Source organism: Lissotriton vulgaris, chromosome 8, assembly GCF_964263255.1.
Source record: "Lissotriton vulgaris chromosome 8, aLisVul1.2, whole genome shotgun sequence".
Lineage (NCBI taxonomy): Eukaryota > Metazoa > Chordata > Amphibia > Caudata > Salamandridae > Lissotriton > Lissotriton vulgaris.
This window is the reverse complement of record NC_141696.1, coordinates 614,119,318-614,143,177: the sequence shown is the minus strand read 5'-3', so window position 1 is coordinate 614,143,177 and position 23,860 is coordinate 614,119,318. Positions and strand designations below refer to the sequence as shown.

General features: G+C 43.7%; 1 protein-coding gene across 1 annotated transcript in view; it reads right to left on the bottom strand.

Moving 5' to 3' along the window:
• IMPG2 (interphotoreceptor matrix proteoglycan 2) overlaps nt 1–23,860 on the bottom strand; it is a 904,006-nt gene that overhangs the window by 564,476 nt on the left and 315,670 nt on the right. The window contains exons 4-5 of the mRNA XM_086934482.1: nt 14,122–14,153; nt 7,563–7,580 (exon numbers count right to left, since the gene is read on the bottom strand). Coding sequence (XP_086790608.1) covers nt 7,563–7,580; nt 14,122–14,153 — 50 coding nt within the window. The remainder of the gene's footprint in view (nt 1–7,562; nt 7,581–14,121; nt 14,154–23,860) is intronic.

Below are 23,860 nucleotides of genomic sequence, written 5' to 3'. Positions count from 1 at the left end.
TGGCAATGACTAGCTGCAAAACGATGGACTGGAAAGCAGCCCACAGTGACTGCTAGTGTATATGGTTCACTCATGCATTCCTCCCATTACATGTTGTGCTATCTAAGTGGTTGGGAGTGGTCACCTTTCTAACGTGTTTACCACTTTTGAGAGAAGTAAAGCAGAGGGGCTAGAAAAAACACACTGTTCTAGCACTATTGCCTATAATGTGCTGCTCAGCTATAGTGAAGGTGTCTGCAATATTTAGCTTTCTCAATGGGTGACTACTACTGGTACTGTCTTGACAAAACATAATAATGAATCTGGGTTAAAATTATGAGATTAAACACATTTCAAACCAGTCTTGAGTATGATAGATAATTATAATTCTCAATTGGGCACCTCCATGGTGCATCAACAAACATTCAAGTAAATCTCAGGCCTCTTTGTCATTTTACACCTTTTGAACATTATAGCGTCCCACAACTGTACATCTAAGCGTGCTGCTGGCAAATGATGTGGCACACTACCAGAAAACTAAAAGGGAACCCCACTCTAAAGTAGAGCACAGGGTGATGGAGCTAGCTAGGCTCCTAAGCAGGCGGTTTTCTGCATAACTCCGGCACTGCTCCCACTACAGAGCTAGGTGTGGCAGCCCTCAGAGTGAATGAAATGGGGCAAAGGTCCCTAGTGTGAGCAAAAGGGTTGGGGTGTGGATTGGTTGGTCAACCATCTGTGTGCTGCACCACACAAAACTATGACACCAGCTGGAATATCAAGAAGGCGCTACAGTTCAGAGAGTGATTGGCCAGATAGTGTGTGCTTGCCTGAAGGACATGCCTGCCTGAAAGTGTGATCCAGCAGATGTGGGGAGTATCCCCCAAAGAGAGAAGTGGTCGATCGGCACTGAAGGCACAAAGTCCTGGTTAAGTGTGGCAAATTGTCGAGTCCAGGAATAGCAGGAGGTGCCAAAATGGGGGACAGCATGGCATGCAGGGCCTACATGAACTGCTCCAGTGGATGGCAGCAGCCTAGGGTGACTGTATAGATTAGGAAAGCAGCTGAGCAACTGAGACCGACGAAACATCACACAGGAGTATTTCCCATTGGAAGTTTGCACCACCATGATGCCTAAAGAAGTATAAACGAAAGCCTTGAAAGAAAGAGACTTTTTTTGCCAGACACGGACCGGTCTGCACCAGGATAATAGAATGGACAGTGAAATGGAGGGTCCTCACACATTTGGCCTGACCCCCCTACAGCCAGTGATCCATGACCTCATGAGGCACCTGAAGTCAATCGTGGGACTCCGTGACTGAATAGTCACAACAATCAAAGGAAGTACTGAAGAACACAAAGGGAGAGTATGAAGGCACAAAGAGCAAGATGAGGGGATGGAACAATTAATCAATCAATCAAGTCATATTTGTAGAGCGTGGTTTGTCAAAAGGGTATCCAGGCACTTGCTGCAGGTCCTATTAGAAGAGCCAGGTCTTGATCCCCTTCCTGAATTCGGTCAGCGAGAGTGCGGTGACGAGGTGGACGGGAAAGATATAAGTGTCTCCCGTCACATGGTAAAATTCAAAAAAGCACTCAATAAAAAGTGGAGGATTTATAGAGTATAGACAGCTTCAGGAAGTATGCCATCCCAGCTAAGGTCCTGCTGGAAAAAGAAGCACTAGACAATGCATAGTCGACCTCGCACCTGGGAATACTGGGCTTCCCTAAACAGGAAGATGAGGAAAACAACAAAGTACTCATCCAGCAATTTCTGCAAATGGTAATGAGGAGTGAAGTCAACACAACCCCTCTAGGAAGTTCACCTGATGACTTGCCTTCCAAAAAACAAATGTGAAAACAAACCATCAGACAGTGGTATAATCCTAACGACAGAGGGAGGCCGTCACACATTTGGTCTCTTCGAACAACAGAATACAATACAAGAGGTCACTGTTCCAAATCATTGAGAGAGCTGGTGGCATTAGGATGCTGTTCCTCAGTTTGGTATCCAGCAAAGGTTTGTGTGTATAGTGATGAGAAACCGTACACTTGCATAGTCCCCTAGGTGACAAGAGACTTTTTTGCAACAAAAAGACAAATGCAGACCATGAGTAACAACAGAACAGAATAGATTAACCCTGACAGAGCACTATGGACAGAGGATAGAGGGTTTAGCTGACACTCCAGGAAATGAGCTAGTGCTGTTTCTTTCTCTCACCACTCCTGTCACTGAGCGTACAGTATGTGCAAGCAAATCTAAAGTTTAAATATACGAGTACAGAGAAGCTGGAAAACTTGAATATTGCATTGTTGTTCTTGAAAATACTTTGGCTATGTACCTAATAAAAAGATCTAAACAACAAAATTAAAGGACAGGTTGTTAACACTTGAAGTGCTCAAAAATATCTCTATCCTTTTTTATTAGCAGGAGCCTACTGTGTTGGTCACTAGAATTTTTCATTATGTAATGATCTGTTGATTATCTCTAACTAACTAAAGGAAATAAATCTGTCGCCACCACCCAGTGTACTTTCCTCCCTACTGCCTTACACACCTATAGCCAGCAATACCATAAATGTGTCAAGCACACCAGTCTTGTATTTTATGCACATTTATTTAGAAGCGCCATAATATATTACGTGAGAGATAACAATACAGTAGTTCTCCTCACTCTCACCAAATAATTTGATTTACAAGTCTATTAAAATCAATTAATACAACATAATTAAATGACTTTCTCTACACCCGGTTACTGTTATTTGAACAGGACCTAAGGCAGTATTCATATTCTCCCCATGTAATAGATTGTTAAAGAAAATCTGTGTTTTTTTACCAACAAAACACCTGTTTTGGGGAATTTGTTGCTATTATTATTATTATTATTATTATATGAAATTTATAACACGCTCAGATTACCCGGGGGCATCCCGGCGCGGAACAGAACAAGAGGAGAGGCTCAGGTCAATCACTACTGTGGAAACAAATAGGTCTTCAGGAGTTTCCTAAAAAGTAGGATCTTGGGCTCTGAACGAATCTTAAGGGGCAAGGAGTTCCATAAAGTCGCCACTTGCACTGAGAAACGCCTGCCCCCAGAGCGAGCTCTCCTTACTCTAGCTGCCTGCAGAAGATGTTTTTGGTCCAAGCGCAAAAAACGTGTGGGCTTATAAGGACAAGCCATGTTGAAAAGGATCGGGGGGCCCTTACCATGCAGGATTTTATGGGCCGTGCATAGCGCTTTAAATTTCACCCGCTCCTTCACAGGGAGCCAGTGAAGCGTTTTGAGGGTCGGGGCAGCAGACTGTCTTCTGGGAACATCCAATAACACCCTAGCAGCTGCATTTTGTACCTGTTGGAGGGTTTTAAAAGTCGCTTCGGGAGCACCGAGGAACACCGCGTTCCCATAGTCGAGCCTCGACAGGATTAAACCTAAAATTGTTGCTGCAAAGCACAATACAATACCAAGAGTGCTTAATAAGTCTGTTAGTGTTAGACCTGGCACCCTTGGTGTGGTTTTCCCTGACTTATTTACTTCTGACCTCCTGTTTTGCTGACTTTATTTTTGCTGGTCTTAGTATTCTGGGCACTTTATCACTGCTAACCAGTGCTAAAGTGCATGTGCTCCTTCCCTAAATCATGGTAACATTGGCATATCCACGATGGGAACATTTAATTTACTTATACGTCCCTAATAAAGTGCACTACGTGTGCCCAGGGCCTGTACATTAAATGCTATTAGTGGGCCTACAGCACTGATTGTGCCACCCACTTGAGTAGCTCGTTAAACATGTCTTAGGCTAGCCATTGCTGAGCCTGTGACGGAAATTATGATTTGTTTTTTCAACCTGGTAAATTAAACCTCTTGCCATGCCCAAACATTCCTTTTTTTTTTTTTTGGGTTGCAAGACTTTATTGACAGTGTCAGTGAAATACAGTAGTTTGCCTACAACCCTGGGGCCGGTCTAACCATTCGTACCTTCCGGAGAATAGAAAAATACACAGCTATTTAGCCAACAACCTGCGGTCCGGCAGCGTCCTTCCAAACATTCCTTTTTAAAACATATGTCACCCCTAAGGTAGGGCCTGGACAGCCCCAAGTGCAGGGTAAAGAGTATTTGAAAATGTGCACATGTGTTTTTAAGTTTTACATGCCCTGGTAGTGAAAACTTCTTGAATTTTTCACTACGGTAAGTCCTAACTCTCCCCCGAGATTATCAATGGGATTACTTTATTATATGTTATAAGTGTAATTTCCAATTGGGAAAATATCAATATTTCAAGCTTGATGTCTCTGGCCTCGCAATTTAAAATCACAACAAATGGTAAAGTTAGATTTTAAGTTGCAAGTCTGAAAATGACACTTTTAGAAAGTTGGAATTTTCTTATTTTAACTTTGTGCCTCTGTCTGTCTCAGAATACTCATCTGGGGTGGCTGACAGCTGGACTTTGTGCATTCCATATAGACAGCTACACAGCAAGAAAGCTTAGGTGTGTCTGATGGGCCATTTGCATCCTAATGGGCCATCCTGGGCTGGATAGAAGGGAGGAGCTGAGACTTGCACCTGAATAGGACTATGCCTGTCCCCACACAAAGAGCTGCATATCCCCCTGCAGTGAGTCTGCAGGAAGGGCAGGGACCTTGTGCACTTCAAAGGCTCTCTTTGAAGTCTCCCCTACTTCAAAGGCCATCTGGGTGTAAGTACTGGACCCCTTACACCACCAACTCAATACACGTCTGGATCTGTGGACATCCGGCAAGAAAGAAGGACTGCTGTGCTGCTGAAATGACTGTCACTCTGCTGGACTCCTGATTTGCTGTGCCTGCCCTGCTGCCTGCAACTTTCCTTGCCTGGGAGTTAAAAGGACTGGACCTGCATCTCTATAGCCTCAAGAATTTAAGAAACTCAAGTGTTTGCTGGCTTGCCTCCTGCTTTGAAGTCTCAGGGATATTAAAGACGTCCGTCAACTTTCCTGCAATTTATGGGATTCTGTCAACTGTGTACTTACTCTGACAAGAGGTACCAATCAAGTACTGAGCCCTTGGAAGCGGGTTTACTATCTTTTTTCAGCAAATCCAAGCATTACCATCCTTGCACCAGTCGCAACTGACACATCTCACCTCAGCGCCGACGATCGTTGCTGCCACCGAAGACAAGGACATCACATCTCCAGCTGTGCCGCTCGATGATGACGCATCGCCTTCATAGAGAGGGGTTCGACAACGACATCTCCAACTGGGTGAATCAGAACCGATGCGGAAGGGATCCATGCCGATGGATCACCTCCTCTCTTCCTCATGTGGGGCCTCTGCATCAATGCATTTGCTCCATCCTAGCTACTATTTTTAGCGGGACAAGGTTGGTCCCTGTATCAGACCCATGGCCCATCGTGGGCCACCTGAATTTTCAGATTTGACCTGGTCAAGAACGATCATATAGCCCTGGTTAGCGCTTTATGTTTCTAAGCACTATATTTGCAGATATTCTTTAAAAGTTCATAACTCTGTTCTACTTATTGGATGTTTGTTGCTGTGATCTTGTTTTTTTAAATTAAATTAAGCTCTATTTTTCTCACCTGGTGTTGTTTATTTTTGTGAGGTGTTTTTACTGCTTTAATGTATTAAGTGTTGTGCAAATACTTTACACATTGCCTCATAAATTTAGCCTGACTGCTCCGATCCAAGCTACCAGAGGGTGAGCACAGGTTAATTGTGGGTGTGTATCTGGTTTACCCTGACTAGGATTGTGGTCCCTACTTAGACAGAGTGGATACTCCTGCCAACTAGAGACCCAGTTTCTAACAGTTGGTAAGACCAGTAGATTATCAAGTACACATTTACACTAAGTTTCGACTGCCTTCATATTTTCACCATCCTCAGGAGTCTGTTTAGATGTTTTTTTCAAAGGTTATTCATGCCAACTCGAGAGAGGGTACATGATGACTTTTCCTTGTCAAGAATTCTTTTCTACTAAAGTTCTTCTTTGCCATTTATTTATTTAGACCTTATCTCTCCACCAGTGGTTAAATTATACTGGGAATGATGAGCATATCTAAGGACATTGAGTAAAATTACCTCAGCAATGAACAATGGACCCTTTTTCAACACCAAAGCCTAAACATATGGCCAAGTGTTAGTAGGCAGCATGACTAAAGTAACGGAAAAAAATAACATGACAAACCTGGTCCATAAAATGGCTACTGCCTTACAATCGTTTAGTTCATATAATTCAACTGGAAGATATGTTTACATGCTCTTGGAAGAATATTTGCCTAAATATTGTTCAATTCTTTTTCTCTTTGGGCCTCATTCACAAAGTCGCTGGTCATATATTACCATAAAAACTTTGATTTAGGGGCTGTAATTATCGGACCATAAAATCACCCATGACTTTAAAATCTGCAAGAATAGTGGATTTTCTGCTGTTTAGAATTAGTGGTGGGAACGTGAGGAAAGATGTACATTGATATTCATAAACACTCCACACAAATTAAACAACACGTTTAGAGCCAGATGTACAGCCCTTTTTTGCACTTACAAACAGGAGATCGGCCCGTTTGCGACCACAAAAAAGGGAAATTGCATGTACAAATGCTATTTTGCGAGTCACTGACTCGCAAAATAGCATTTGGGGCTCTTGCTATTAGGAAGGGGCATCCCTTCCTAATAGTGAGACTCACTGCCATGTACTATTGTTTTCCGAGCGCATTTATGGCTGCAAAATACTCGCAGTTTACCACCAATTTTAAGTAGGTGGTAAACCATTCGCAAACAGAAACGGGTCCCCAGGGAACTCCTTCCCCTTTGTGAATGGGTGCAGAAATATTTTTTTAAGAGCAGCCTGTAGTCCCAAGGAACACTGTCTCCCTTAAAATATGAACCTGAAAGGTTCATTCTTCTTTTTTAAATGATCCTATTTCCCTTTAAGAAAAATAGGCTGCATTTTTTTTTTAAACTGCTTTATTGAAAAAGCAGTCCCAGACAGGATGGTCTGCTGGCCCCAGTAGGCCACCATCCCTGGTAGTGCTAGCCATTCCCAATGGGGTAGCGAATTGTGCTTGCCTCATGAATATTGATGAGGCAGGCAATATGCAACCCCATTGGGAATCGCAAACAGTGTCTGAGGCACTGTTGTACATTGCATTTTGCGAGTCGCAAAATGCAAGTGTTGTACATCTGGCCCCTAGTCCAGAAAAACATGAATTGTGAATACAAATATGATGGGAAAGTGTCCAAAGCATCCATTTATGTTAAGTGAGTGTTGGCTGAAAGCTTTAAGTCGGAGTGTCTTTCATGTGGAGAAGAAAATGAAAATAAAGTAAAATAACCAAATGCTCATTTCCAGGATTTTTACCCTTCAGATTGTCAGTACTGTGGACAATTAGCAACAGTAACTGTAAGAGAGTAAGGCGTACTCGTCCTTGGGATTCTGGGAATCCAGAAAAATGAGGAATTACTTGGAAATCATGGGGAGGAATCTACCTTTTCTCTTAGCGGTGAGATTTAAATCAGCACATCGTTTAAGCCAAAAAAGTGAGTACCTCTTCAACGGAAAGGAAGATAGCAAAGCAAAAATGGAGTGACTTACCCACAATCCCGGCAAGTACTTGAAATAAAAAGGGAAATAAGAAAACAGACAGACATTTATCAATTTAGTACAAAAGCATGCTAAGCCATCATTGTAATACTTTCAACTAAATGCTAATCAAGAATTTGGCAATGTCGGTTGCACCCCTCTATTTAGGGCAAGGCTAGTGTCACACACAAGGCTAGTGTCACGGACGGTTTTTTAGGTCTCGCCTGTCGATGCGCATGCGCATCGAGCAAGCGAGACTATGGGGGCTTATCGACTCTTTATCTAACTTGCAAGGAATCGTGGCGATTCCTTGCAGTGCCCGTGACTTTTAAGCTCAATGCGCATGCGCATTGAGCTTAAAAGCGCGTGCACGTCCGTCTTTGTTTACCCGCTCCGCCCCCTCCCCTTCCCGCCCCAACCAGGCTCTTGTAGGGCGACGCTTCACCAGCGCTTCCCTCCCACTCGCTCACTTCCCTTCTCTCCCGCCCCCCACCCGACTTGAAATTTCATTCGGCCCGCTTCCCTCCCACTCGCTCACTTCCCTTCTCTCCCGCCCCCCACCCGACTTGTTGTCTCTGTGGTCCTTTGGTTAGGCGACTCCTGTGCCACTAAAACATCTGATGAATGCTCTTCGTATAGTAGGTTCCCACCGGGTGGATATACGGCTACATGTACCCATATTCCGGGTTGTTTTACAAGGGATAGGTCCTGCCCCGTGCGCCTCGTTGCGCAGAGCGACCGACGGCTGGTACATGGGCTCAAAATAATTATGACAGTATTTTAGACATCTTTTTAATTATAAGCACATAGTTCAATGTACTGTTTGTTCAAACACGTTCGAAGGGCGTCCAAATATTTTTTTCTTAACCTATCATATGCACATTCCCACACCGGCTGCCAGCAGACCCGCTTCAACTGGGGTGTGTGGTTGCAAAGTAGGCTTAGTTTAAATAAAACGCAGCGTCCATAGACTGCCTTGTATATTTCGGATTTCCTAGTGTGCGCTACGGGAAGGAAAACTAAACCTCACTACGAGAAATACATTCTTTACGACCACAAAACCCATGAAGACGATCTGCTTCACAGGGCCGATTTACAAGGAGCGTGTGTTTTTAAGATCACTGCATATGAGCCATCGCTAGAATTAGACACCGAAAAAGAAACTCTTGAATTAGTGTTTGAGACCTAACTTTTGCAGTTACCCAGGGCTTCTTTGCTTGCGTGTTCCTCCGAGCAGGTACTTACTTATCGGGGCCTTCAGCCAACCCCCTGCCCCCTCCCCTTCCCGCCGTGTCGCATTTCTCCTCCCCCCTCCCCTCTCTTCCCTCCAGCTTGTTTTTTGTTTATTTGACCCGCTCCGCCCCCTCCCCTTCCCGCCGTGTCGCATTTCTCCTCCCCCCTCCCCTCTCTTACCTCCGGCTTCTTTTTTTTTCTTAACCTATCATATGCACATTCCCACACCGGCTGCCAGCAGACTCGCTTCAACTGGGGTGTGTGGTTGCAAAGTAGGCTTAGTTTAAATAAAACGCAGCGTCCATAGACTGCCTTGTATATTTCGGATTTCCTAGTGTGCGCTACGGGAAGGAAAACTAAACCTCACTACGAGAAATACATTCTTTACGACCACAAAGCGCTTCCCTCCCACTCGCTCACTTCCCTTCTCTCCCGCCCCCCACCCGACTTGAAATTTCATTCGGCCCGCTTCCCTCCCACTCGCTCACTTCCCTTCTCTCCCGCCCCCCACCGACTTGTTGTCTCTGTGGTCCTTTGGTTAGGCGACTCCTGTGCCACTAAAACATCTGATGAATGCTCTTCGTATAGTAGGTTCCCACCGGGTGGATATACGGCTACATGTACCCATATTCCGGGTTGTTTTACAAGGGATAGGTCCTGCCCCGTGCGCCTCGTTGCGCAGAGCGACCGACGGCTGGTACATGGGCTCAAAATAATTATGACAGTATTTTAGACATCTTTTTAATTATAAGCACATAGTTCAATGTACTGTTTGTTCAAACACGTTCGAAGGGCGTCCAAATATTTTTTTCTTAACCTATCATATGCACATTCCCACACCGGCTGCCAGCAGACTCGCTTCAACTGGGGTGTGTGGTTGCAAAGTAGGCTTAGTTTAAATAAAACGCAGCGTCCATAGACTGCCTTGTATATTTCGGATTTCCTAGTGTGCGCTACGGGAAGGAAAACTAAACCTCACTACGAGAAATACATTCTTTACGACCACAAAACCCATGAAGACGATCTGCTTCACAGGGCCGATTTACAAGGAGCGTGTGTTTTTAAGATCACTGCATATGAGCCATCGCTAGAATTAGACACCGAAAAAGAAACTCTTGAATTAGTGTTTGAGACCTAACTTTTGCAGTTACCCAGGGCTTCTTCGCTTGCGTGTTCCTCCGAGCAGGTACTTACTTATCGGGGCCTTCAGCCAACCCCCTGCCCCCTCCCCTTCCCGCCGTGTCGCATTTCTCCTCCCCCCTCCCCTCTCTTCCCTCCAGCTTGTTTTTTGTTTATTTGACCCGCTCCGCCCCCTCCCCTTCCCGCCGTGTCGCATTTCTCCTCCCCCCTCCCCTCTCTTACCTCCGGCTTCTTTTTTTTTCTTAACCTATCATATGCACATTCCCACACCGGCTGCCAGCAGACTCGCTTCAACTGGGGTGTGTGGTTGCAAAGTAGGCTTAGTTTAAATAAAACGCAGCGTCCATAGACTGCCTTGTATATTTCGGATTTCCTAGTGTGCGCTACGGGAAGGAAAACTAAACCTCACTACGAGAAATACATTCTTTACGACCACAAAACCCATGAAGACGATCTGCTTCACAGGGCCGATTTACAAGGAGCGTGTGTTTTTAAGATCACTGCATATGAGCCATCGCTAGAATTAGACACCGAAAAAGAAACTCTTGAATTAGTGTTTGAGACCTAACTTTTGCAGTTACCCAGGGCTTCTTCGCTTGCGTGTTCCTCCGAGCAGGTACTTACTTATCGGGGCCTTCAGCCAACCCCCTTCATCCTTTTATCTGTTGTTGTGCCATTCACCTTTTTCTTCCACCCACAACAGCGTCCAACCTGGGTGAGTGGATCACTCCACTTCAGCCATTGGCTACCTTCACTGTGAGCGGCCGTACTCTACACTTTCCAGAGGAGCACATCTGCACACAAACCAGTTCTCTTCAATGCCAAGGACTGATATCATATGGCAATGTGTGCTTTTCGAGGGCAATATAAATATTTTTGCTTTTAGACATTTGCTTCCTATTGATTAGGGTCCGGCAGCTCCTTCTGCAGTGAGGTTCCACAAAAACCATGACTATCATGACAAAACAACGATTGAAAATGCCAAAAAGCTGTCAGCCAAAGCCAGACATATTGGCTTTGCAAGTGCTTGTTTTCATTGCTGCGTACGCATTCTTTGCCAGTCAGTTAGGATGGAATTCCGTTTGCCGGGCAGAAATGAAAGGACAGTTAGAGGAACATGTTCAACCCGGGAACTAGAGACCCTCATACTTTTTCAGGAAGTTTTAAGGAATGCATCCGCAGATATACCATGAGTTGATAGTTCAGCTGCTCGAAGAATGTTTAAAACAAACAAAGATCAATCACTTCATTGCTGGAAGATGAGAACATGTCTTCTCGAAACATGATGCAAGACATCTGAAAGTAAGGCCTGGCATTCTCGAGCACAGAATCTCATCTGCATGTGACAAATGCAATGTTTTACTGTTAAACACCTGCTGGTGTTAAAAAAAAAAAAAAAAGTCAGCCTCAACCCCTCACTCACCCTCACTCTCACTCACCCTCACTCACCCTCACTCACCCTCAACCCCTCACCCACCCTCAACCCCTCACCCTAACTCACCCTCACCCTCACTCTCACTCACCCTCACTCTCACTCACCCTCACTCTCACTCACCCTCACTCTCACTCACCCTCAACCCCTCACTCACCCTCAACCCCTCACTCACCCTCACTCACCCTCACCCACCCTCACCCTCACTCACCCTCAACCCCTCACCCTCACACAGTGCAATAGGTCTCGGAGCATTTGAGTTAGAGCTTTTAGAATTGTTTATGGCTTTTTTTATTTGTAATTCTTTAGCATTGGCTACAGGAAACAAAAATGCTAAAGATTTACAAAAAAACCCATAAACAATTCTAAAAGCACTAACTCTAATGCTGCGAGACCTATTGCATTTCCAATGCTTGTTCTTCCTAGGTACCATGCACTATACTCCAGACCTGAGAACGAAATTGTGGAAATCTCCCTGACACACAGCAGGGGCGGTCTTAGGCATGTGCAAGCTGTGCACCTGCACAGGGCCACCAAACCCCAGGGGCCTCCACGCCAATATATATCCTTAATATAATAATCCTCTGAGGATGGATACATATTTGCGTGGTGGCCCCTGGCAGGGATTTGGCGGCCTCCGGCTCTTTTCCACTTCCTAACACCCTGACCCCCCCCCCCTGAGCTCCAGGGGGCTCTGCCCCACCCGGACCCCCTCTTCCAGGGCCCCCTACCTACGCTCCCTGCCCAGGGCCACCATGAGCCTAGAGCCGCCCCTGCACACAGGGTGAAATGTCCTGAACGTTAGGAGCATTCTTTTTCACTAACATACCCCCATGTTTAGGGAGTTTTGTTGCTGAAAAGCAAAATACTATGTCAAAAGCGCTAAATGAATAATGAATAAGGAGCTGTGGGTATCATTTACCACTAATGAAAAGGCATCCACTGATCTACAGCACCAGCAAATGCACTTTTATCACTGAAATTCATGAAAGACAGACAGCGATTTGTACATATGGCAAGCAGTCCTCTTCCTAGGGTTTAGGAGGGACATGATGCCCACTGACCTGGCAAGTTGGCAGGCTACCCACCTATACTACAGTTGGCCCTTATAACACAGCAAGAAAACTCCGAATTACAAAGCACGAGGCTGCACTTAGTTCCAATGATAATTACATTAACTTAATCAATGGATGTGCTACTGTACTATAGAAAGATAGAACAGATCAGAACATGTGAACAAATTCATAAAGTTTTTTATGTCAGGTTATCAAATGTGTAATACGTGGGCACGTGGGAGTCCATTACAAACCAACTACTGTTAATTGATAAGAAATCCAATGCAAATCCAAAAATTCACAGGTTTTTTTTCAATTCAATTCTAATTTTTATTATGATCACAGTTACCATCCTCACAGTACTTACCCATGAACATGAGGGCATCAAAGTAATTCCAGGTGACTTTTAAGAGGCAGCGGAGGTGTATTTGTGCAACCAGGAAGTACTTGTACTAAAAATTATAGACTTTCATGCGAACATTTGATTTGATCCCTATGCATCCACTTCCAAATTCCTAACTCCTCTTCAAACAGACATGTTTCCTAGGAGAGCGGAACAAAGTGTTCCATGACTGTATTTGAACAGTACAACCTCACTGTTCCTCCCCATAATAAACATTGATTGCTAATAGAAGCTTGAGTGTATTGATCCGTGCTCTGTGGTGATATCATTGGTGAGGCTTCTTACACTTCCCATTTTATGCACACTGTCGTCAAAGCGAAGGATTGCACTTTACAGCAGTGCAACATATGACCTGCTGTAAAGTTTAACTTTAGTTTGAACAAACAAATCACTCTTGGTTATTGGTAAGGGGATGGTACAGCCAGCAGCGGTGGGGGGGGGGATGGGGCGGGTGAGGGTGCAGGCCAGGTATCGCCTCTGCTGCTACCACCACTAAACTCCCTATGTTTATAAATCCCATATTAGCATAGCAAATTCTAATTGCTCTGACGTTTAAATAGATCGTTTCATTTTTTTAAAAAAAAGGACGGTTAGATGTTTGCTTTCAAAACAATGATCCCTTTCTCTAGTTTCACTTTCTTTTTTTACCTTTTCTCCAAGTGTGAAATTTTAATGTTACCTGTAAAATTTAAAATGTTGTGAAGATCAAAAGTGGTATTTTCACAAAGTTACATAGTTTACCGCATTGCAGAACTTTGCTGTAGGAAACATTCTCCACAAAATGTTTTTATAGGACGTTTTTCTTCTAAACCCCACTTTTTGGAGGGACATTTAATTATTACACTTTTAAAACGTTGCCAACTTTATAAAGTTGCAAATGCTTTTTTAAGTCACTAATTTTGTAAAAGTCATTTTTTTAAATCTGCACTCCACTAAATGTAACCCTACCCCCATGAAAGTACAAGGATTCGCTTTCCGGCCACCATCCATAGGATAATTCCTGGAATAATGCTCTTCATTAATCCCTGGGCTAATTTAGCGATGAACAACATCCTCATCTATTTACAAATGGAAGGCCAGGTGCCTCCATACATGAAGGATAATTCGTTTTTTAGAGCCTGCTGTCATCTACTCAACCCCTCGGGCTTTTAAGTCCAATTGGTCTAAGTCCATGTGATATGTTCAGCTTTACAAACTAAAGTGTTAGATTAGTTGTCCTTCAAATAAATTCCCACTCCTTGGGACGTTTCCACTGCCCGAAACACCACTTATACTATGAAATTTCAAGAAAAAATATCTCACAATTACCTTGCAGTAGTTTTCTTGGCAAGAGACAGTTTCTGTTGGAAATAAAAAAAAACGTGGGTTACTTGTATAAAAAGTGAACGTGAGTGTTTTGATTTACACATTGTGGCTCTGATCGTTGTACAAAAATATACATTGGTTGCTACTTCATCCTCCTTCTGTGGTAGAGTTATGATTCATTTTCACAATCATAGCCACTGTAGTACAAGCTGATAAACCACAAACCAGAAAAAACACATATTATGCCTTACCTTTAAAGCACTCGAGGCGTAAAACACAATGTCTCTGCTTCTTTTGTACCACTGTCATTGAAGATTGCACCAACATTTTGGGATTACATGGAATTCATTGGTGCTGGTACAATTCCACAGGCACATTTTCATTGTCTAACAATGGCACTTAATCACCAGTGCAAAGATAGTATTTTGCACCAATATAATCTAATAGTCAGAGGTAGATTACACCCGTACAATGCAACCTGTAGATTGTGGACCTATCTGCCCTGATACAATCTCTAATGGAAAGAGAAATTACCAGCAGATTACTTAAGAATCATTCTTTGCTTTGCTTTAGCAGTAATTGGTGAGGTCAATTGCAATTATCATAGCCTCTGTGCCTAAGAAGCTCTTGCTGCCCTGAAGCCTACCTGAATTACTGGAACCATCAGAACACTGGTGCTTGCCCTCCCGCCTCCCGCTGCCCGACTCCCCTGTCATCTCGGAGCTCGGTAGCCGAGAGGAGCGCGGTCGAGGGGGGAAAAACTACCCTACCCAGAATCCCAAGCGGCGCATGCCGCGTCATCTGCGCGCCAGGAGGCGCTGAAATAGCGCGTCACCCCGGTCGAGGGGGGAACCTCTGTGCCTAAGAAGCTCTTGCTGCCCTGACGCCTACCTGAATTACTGGAACCATCAGAACACTGGTGCTTGCCCTCCCGCCTCCCGCTGCCCGACTCCCCTGTCATCTCGGAGCTCGGTAGCCGAGAGGAGCGCGGTCGAGGGGGGAAAACTACCCTACCCAGAATCCCGAGCGGCGCACGCCGCGTCATCTGCGCGCCAGGAGGCGCTGAAATAGCGCGTCACCCCGGTCGAGGGGGGAACCTCTGTGCCTAAGAAGCTCTTGCTGCCCTGACGCCTACCTGAATTACTGGAACCATCAGAACACTGGTGCTTGCCCTCCCGCCTCCCGCTGCCCGACTCCCCTGTCATCTCGGAGCTCGGTAGCCGAGAGGAGCGCGGTCGAGGGGGGAAAAACTACCCTACCCAGAATCCCGAGCGGCGAACGCCGCGTCATCTGCGTGCCAGGAGGCGCTGAAATAGCGCGTCACCCCGGTCGAGGGGGGAACCTCTGTGCCTAAGAAGCTCTTGCTGCCCTGACGCCTACCTGAATTACTGGAACCATCAGAACACTGGTGCTTGCCCTCCCGCCTCCCGCTGCCCGACTCCCCTGTCATCTCGGAGCTCGGTAGCCGAGAGGAGCGCGGTCGACGGGGGAAAAACTACCCTACCCAGAATCCCGAGCGGCGCACGCCGCGTCATCTGCGCGCCAGGAGGCGCTGAAATAGCGCGTCACCCCCGTCTCGCGGGACGCCGGGCGAAGCCCGGGCCAAGGGCGGGGCCGTTTTAGCCCGTTCTAGACTGTGCAAGACTGGACTGGACCACCTCTCTTGGCCCCCGCGCCCGATTGTGGTAAGGCGATATATACCTCTTCGTGCTCCACATAAGTCTGTTCACTACTCCTGACACTAAGGTCCCATCTCTATTTAGCTGCTGTATTGTATTAGGTTTGAGTGGCCTTCATGTCGAGACTGAAAACCCCCGTCACCCCTGCCAACACCATGGACAATTATCTAGTCCAGGTGGTGGCAAAAATTAATAGCGAACGGAGGTCTTCGTTGGGACTTATTGACTCTCCACCTTGTGCACAAATTGAAAAACTAGGTGTAACCCAATCGGACTTTGATGATACAAATGCTATTGACTTACTCACTGAGGAAACTAACGATTGTTCTGTGACAAATGTTTCTACGGCATCTATCGCTCTACAATCAGATATTATTGCCGACTTATTAACTGTGGAAGAGTTAAACATTTCTTGTAACGGTTTAGAGCTAGACAATGAGAGTATTTCCCCACCTACCCCTGTGCCCGCACCAAGAGCAAAAAGAGGGACCACTAAGGTTCCTCCTAAAAGAGATGGATTGCGGTCTAGTAAGAATAAACCAGCAACCCCACCCAAAAGTAAACATAGAAGGGCCATAGAAGGAATAAGGGAGGAAGGGAATGACAGTATAGGATGGGATGATATGATATCAAACAAGCTCATGGGTATGCTGGAATCCAAGATATCCCGGTTAATCAAACCTCTTATATCCAAAATAGACCACCTTACTGATAAAGTTAATAAATTAGAGACCCTCCTAAAAAGAACAAACGATAGTGTGGGGGAAATTCCAAACTTAATAATAAACAAACTTGAGGAAAAGCAAGACACGGGAAACATACCAGGGGGGAACACGCTTGGAGGAGCAGAAGATATACTAGCCCCAATCCAGCAAATTAGTTCCAGACCTGGTGATAATCTCAACAACCCCACAGTCACAGAACTTCCGCAAATCCAAGGGAATACTACAATCTCTGATTTCAATACAGAAATAAGACCTGTTGAATTAATTGTAGAGGCCTCACCCTTGATCCTAGTGCTTGCTAATGTTCCACCTCTGAAATTAGGTCAGATTGAGTCTCCAGATTCTCTATTAAACAAGGCACTGCAGTGGTTGAGCAATAACATGCATATATCTCCCTGGGGCAAAGAAAAGCTGTCAGAAGACTTGCTATCAGCGAGACAGGTAAAGTGGATAGGGACTAAAACCAAGAAATTCCCAGGTGATTGTGTGGTTTTAAATTTTAAGGGTCCTGAAGTATTACCAGATGTCCTGCGTAATATTTTTCCTCCACAACACAGAACAGCGGAAATTATTCCACTAACGTTGGATTTATTTTATAGTAGAAGAGGACTTGTAGCAAAACCAAGTATATTAAGAACTAAGTGGACAGTAGTGGGAAATAGAAGGGCTAGGGATGGCCCCATCTGTTATTGGGGGCTAAACTTGGAAAACCATTATTCTGCCCTATCCGACTTGAACGAATGCGACTGACTCGCAAGTTGTGAACCTGCCTCTCCTAAAAGGCAGTTGTCCCAAAAGAACGGAAGGGCAGGAAACTTGAATAAGTATTTAACAGGCAAGCAGATAACAGGTTTTAGGGAATCTCAAACTCCTGTTTCTGGAGAACCAAAGAAAGACATAGAGGGCCCAAATAGAGCCAGAGAGGCGAAAGAGAGCAAATCAAAATTGACGGATGGAGAAATAGTAACTGTAGAAAATGAAGTATTTGTAAATGAAGCTGAGAAGGGTCAGATACTACATCAACAAGAGACATCACTACTGTCCCTTGTCTCTTGGAACATAGCAGGCATAGCAAACAAGATAAATACACCGGAATGGGTTGATTTCATTGATCAATATGACATTATTATGTTGCAAGAAACCTGGTCACTGACCCCAACCTTTCGGCAGGGGTATTTGAATTTTTATATGCCTGCAACTAGAAATCGAGTGGGACGTCCCTCTGGGGGCTTCTTAATTTGGATACGTCAGACAGTGAATTGTACAATTAAACAAAGATCCATACCATCCAATGACATTATAGCACTCAATATCAGTTGGGAAAATGGCCAACAACTTGTCCTGTTTAATGTTTATGCCAGGGGAGTGGGTGGTGGTAAATCCTCAGACGTTGTAACAACCCTAGAGCAGAACATTGAAATATTATCACCAACACCTCACGTAATAGTGGGCGGGGATCTTAATGCCACCTTCGAACCCTTGGGTGAAGAGGATAGGATCTTGGCCAAAGAGGAGGATGCTAAATGGGGAATACCGCAACTGGAGGTGCCTGGTATTAAGAAATGGAGCACAGTGGCAATTCAGCTAAAGAGTCTCTGTCTAGCAAGAGGGCTGAGAGCAGTAAACGGGCGCTCACCCTCTGACTTAATAGGGAAAAATACATTTGATAATGGCCGAGCAGCTAGCCGAATTGACTACCTATTATTGGATGTAAGGGCTTGGAGTAAAATGGTAGATATGGTAGTGAAAGAAAAATTAGAAAGTGACCACAACCCCCTATGCCTGACCCTTTACCCCTACCAAGAAGCTATGGAGCTCTCCAACAAAAATGAAATGGTGACGCAAGATGTTGCATGCTCAAACAATCATCGCCATTTGAAGTGGAGAATGCTATTAGAAGATGTATCTAAACTGGAGGTCCTTAAACAATTAGTAGTTGATGAAGTAAATAATATTAAGTCCCACTGTGGGAAGTCTAACTTCAAAGACTACATGATGGAGGCCCATGAAAACCTCTTCTGTAAAATCCAAAGCTTCTTCATCAAAACAGTAGTCCCCAACAAAATGAAAAAGGATCAACATAGACAAGGATGGTACGACAAGAGTTGTAGGTTAGCACGACATAACTTAAGTACGGAATTGAGAACTGGCAATGCAATAGCAGTTAGGAGGGCCAGAAACCATTATAGACAGACCCAAAAACAGACCAGGAAACGCTGGGATGAGGAATGCTGGTATGAACTAAAGGAGGCCTGTGCTGCCAAGGATTCTAAACGTTTTTGGGCCTCAGTAAAATGGGAGAAGGGAGGGATAGCTGCCCAGCCTCAGAACTATGTTGCTAAAAATAATTGGATAGAGTTTTTCCAACCACAGTATGCCCGAAATCCAGCCTTCAACCATGACCAACCCCCCCAACCTGTCTTTTTCAAAAATCCAATATTTGATGAAAAGGATGTTAGTAAAGTATTGGATTGTGTAGCGGGGGGAAAAGCGCCGGGCATGGACGGAATCCCGGCTGATATATTTTTATCGGACCGGAATTCCTGGTGCAGTTACTTTAAAATGTTGGCCAATGCTGTGGCGATGGGAGGGGAAGTACCTGCTTCATGGAAGGGAGCTGAAATTATCCCCATATTTAAAAAAGGCGACAAAACTCTGGCTAAAAACTATAGACCCATCAGTCTTATAGACACAGCCCAAAAACTGATGGGGCACCTAGTCCAGAATAAACTGCAACAATGGATCGACGAAAAGAACATACTGTCACCATACCAGGCAGGGTTTCGCCCCTTAACTAGTAGTGTTGACCAAGTTTTGCACTTCTTAACCATCTATTGGAGAAACGTCACACTAAAGAAGGGGACATTGTATGCAGTTTTCGTGGACTTAAAAGCAGCTTTCGACCAGGTTCCCAGAGAAAAACTGTGGCAGACCCTGGCTGATGCAGGCTTAAGTCAGGAACTCCTTACTCTCCTAGTTCGTCTCCATGAAAACAATTTTGCTAAAATCAGGTGGGGCAAGCAAGGAGAAGTAACAGATCCCTTTCCAGTAGAACGTGGGGTGAGGCAAGGGTGCGTCCTAGCACCAACACTATTTTCAATTTATATAAATGGTATTGTTGAACACCTACAGAAATCCCCAAGTGACGCCCCAATCATAGCAGGCTCCCACGTCCCCGTCTTGATGTTTGCGGACGACACGCTTTTACTTTCACGCACCCCGAGCGGTCTCCAAAAAGTGGTTGATGTTTTAACCACCAGTCCACCTTCAAAGGTGTAATAAAATATAAAGGCATCCCCTTAGAAAAAGTGGACTCTTTTTCTTATTTAGGCATTATCCTACAGGAAAACATGAAGTGGAAATCGCATATTAATACAACAGTATTGAAGTTTAGTCAGCTTGCAGGCGCAGTTGCCTTAAAACATCGAGCCTCGCTAACTAAGCCGGTAAATTGTGCACTTGAAATTTATAACATGAAAGTATTGGGTGCCTGTTTATATGGATCCGAACTATGGGGGTTTTCAAACTTGGGAGAGTTGGGACGTGCAGAAAACAGATTTTTGCGAGGGCTTGTAATGGTCCCACAAAGCACACCCATATCTCCTCTAAAATTGGATCTTGGCAGGAAAAATATAGAGGACATAGCTAGGCTACGGCCTCTTTTATATTGGAGACGCCTGATGGTGACCTCTGAATTAAGCCATTATGCTGCAGCCCTGACAGATGTTGTCAAGTTCGATCGTTTTAATTGTATTCCATGGCTTAAGGAACTACGGGGACTTCTTGTAAAGCTGAAATTGGAACATCTATGGGGTACTAATGATGTGGCTAGTTTTCCCTCGAAAGCAAAGCTGAAAGAACTATATTGGGAAATGGTGTACCTAACAATGTTTTGTAATGGATCCCAATCAAAACTGTCAATTCGATTTTTGGATATAAAAATGTACCCGTCATGCGAACTATTTTGGGACGTAATTGAACGACCGCATGATAGGAAACTATACTTCCAATTCCGTATAGGAACATTACCAGTGAATGCTTTTAAGAAACACTGGTCTCCAGCATGGGATGAACATTGTTACCATTGCAAGGATCAAATAGAGCACATTTCCCATTTGTTGTTCTGTTGCCCACTGTACACTAGCCCTAGGCGCAAATGGCTAAAGCCAGTGTGCCTAAACATGGGCACCCGTAGTCAATCGGTAGCCCTCAGGATACTAGAATCCGATTGTTCCACACCGTTTGTGGTTGCTGTAGCAAAATTTCTTGCATGGGCATAGGCAATCCGTACTTGCTCGCTAATGTCAAATACAACAAAATGAATTATTTTTATTACTATTCCACCATCCCGTCACATGAATTGCTATTTTAAAAATAATAATTTTTATGAATTGCGAAAAACTTTTTGTATTTTAATATGTATTCCATTCGACTGTCAATGTTTAATATGTGTTTTAGAAAGTATTTTTATCTGTAGTATTTATTGTATTAGGGTTAGGAGAATGCTTTTATGACAAATGTCGAATAAAGCTTTGAAACTTGAACTTGACATAGCCTCCAAGCAGATACACAGCCAATCAAAAATCAACATTGATGCACCAGATAGAGTAATTAATTCCACAATCCCTGATAACTAAAACGTGGGAGTAGATTCTGTCAGTTATTGAGCCTTTAAATTTGAATACTGGATTGACCTCACGTAAGTGTTGGAGTGGCAAAATTAATTTCACAGAAAGGAGTTGCCATCAAAAAGCTTTTATATCCGAGAAAGGAGCAACAATATTCCGTTGGAGACATTAGAAAATTTAGGAATAATGTTGAAACCGGATGTGAAAAAACTGGTTTCGGTGGGGGAAGATATTAGATTGGAAATTATTAACACATAATATAAAGTATTATCTAGAGACCTGGAGAGGTTAGATTATTATTAAAAATTACATGTTGCGGATGTTAAAGGGGTCACCCTTTGATAAAATTAGATTTAAGATCTGCTTATTATCAGATCCGTCTCCTACCAGGCGTAGATTTTTTTCACCACAAAGACGGAGAGCATTTTATATTAATATAATATAGTTTGTGTTAGCCTGAGCAGCATCTTTATTCCAATGTAAAATGAAAAATGTATTCAGGGATCAATATTTTGCACTTTCAAAATTCTTATATTTTTGGGGATTTAGGTGCAGGACTATAAATCATTGGATGTTATATAGAAAAGGTTACTAGCACCAAGGTCAAGTCAATTTAAATTTACATATTTGGTAAATAAAAATGTATGGTCCGGTTTCACAAAAGAGTGTGGTCCAAAAATGGAATTAGTATGAGCTATCAGAGAATCACAAAGAATGAGTTGACACATAATTGGATTTGCTGAAAAGTAACATTGCAGGTTGAGGTAATAATACCTTTGAGCAAATCTGTTCACAGAGGCATGTTGTGGGGGTTTCCAGGGAGGGAATGCCTGCCTAATGAAGTGAACACCCATAAAGTGGGCACTCTCAAATTCACAAATTATTTGCGGACATATTCCCACCGTTCATGTAGTTGAAGATATACATAACTCAAAGGCAGGAGTAAACCTCTATCCAGAGTTGGAAAGAAAAGGGAATGCACGCTGTATTTGTTGGGTACGTGCCTGTTTCTCCATGGGAAAAACGATTTTGTAATGGAAAACAAAATAAATGCTTAGCAATGAATGTGATATCTACACAAGCATTCAACAAATGTACATTTGCCATTAATTTATGCTCGCAGAAATGCTTTCACATGTGAATGACTTTTGGCTCACAAAGATTTCGAGAGCTGTTCCTGAGAGTTCACAACTATCTCAGCATCCCAGGAAAACTCATGAGATTCCCTTAAAAAAATTCCAACTGTAGGTATAAGCTTATGAGAGGAGATCTCTGGCTTTTATTTAACAAGCCGATCCATTTCCTACCAAAATGAAAGAAAAACTCAACAAAAGATTATTATTAGGCTGAGGTTCAGGTCTTATCATTAAAGCGTTATTTTTAGAGTAAGGGATCGGGTGAGTTTTAATATTAGCATTATGAGTAGGTATGTACGGTTAATGCTAGATTCAAGGGAAAGGTATGTGTTCATTTTAGGTTTAGCTTTAGGTTTAAAGTAAGCATTAGGCTTAGTTTCAGGCATCAGTGTTACTAGGATTTTTAGATGAGATCACAGGGCTGTGGGTGATATTAGTGTTGGATTTAAGCTTAGGATCAGAACTAGTGTTGGGTGTGTGGTTATTATTAGAGTTAACTCTGAGCTACAGATTAAGGTTGACATACCATTAGCATTAGGCTTAGGTTAGGCTTCAAAGTTGATTTATTAAGCGTATTTTTTGTTTTGTTATAGAATTATAGCTTTTTGGTATTATGTATAATGACGTATACTTCTTGTCCACACGTTCCATTGAAACACTAAATCATTCAAATACAAATTATATTGAAGTGTACAATTCAAACCACACACAAGTGCAGATGGTAGAGAAATGACGGTCGTAACTTGAAGCAACCCAAAAATCACGCTGGAAATTTGGTGCCATAGAGATCACTTTGCCAAATGGGGAATTGAAATAAAAATAACGGAAAAAAACGGTATCCTGGCCCACTATGCCCAACAGCTGAGCCAATATTGACATTGGCACACGGACTACTACGGGGAGCTGTGGGATCCACAGTTAGAACCCAGGAGAGCTGGTCTAATTTGCGCATTATCCATCATGTAGCAATCGAATCACCCTGCGAAAGCCGGAAGGTTCTTTTTCCAAACATAAGGAGCATTGAGACCATGAAAAATGAGGCATGAAAAAGCCACTTAAAAGTGTGCTCCTGGAACATAAATGGGCTAGGCTGTGGTAAATAAAGATTTACCGTATACTGAATTTCTATGCGGTATAAGTTCAAAAAAATAGCTCAATCAAAATGAGAGGCAGAGTCCGTGGAGTCTGAGTTTATAAGGGTTTTATTCCATGTAATGGAATGGTTCGAACCATGGTATCATGTTCCATCACCACGAAGGTTCAGGAAGGGATAGACAATGCTTTATTAACAGTGCACATTATATATAGTAAATGCATACAATGGTGAAGGATACAGAAGGCGTAACAGCTGAAAGAAACGAGATAAGAACACATGTGCGTACCAGAAGGCGTGCACAAGGGCGTACACGGAGGTGTGTGCTAGAAACGTCACATGAAAGTGTCACAAGTGGGTGGATTCATAGAGGAATCCTGCAGTGTCAGCAGAAATATATGGCTGGATGCGCGCACAGGCAACATGACGTGTGATTGACGTGGAACTGGAGGGTGAAGGGGACTTGACATTTAGCACTATA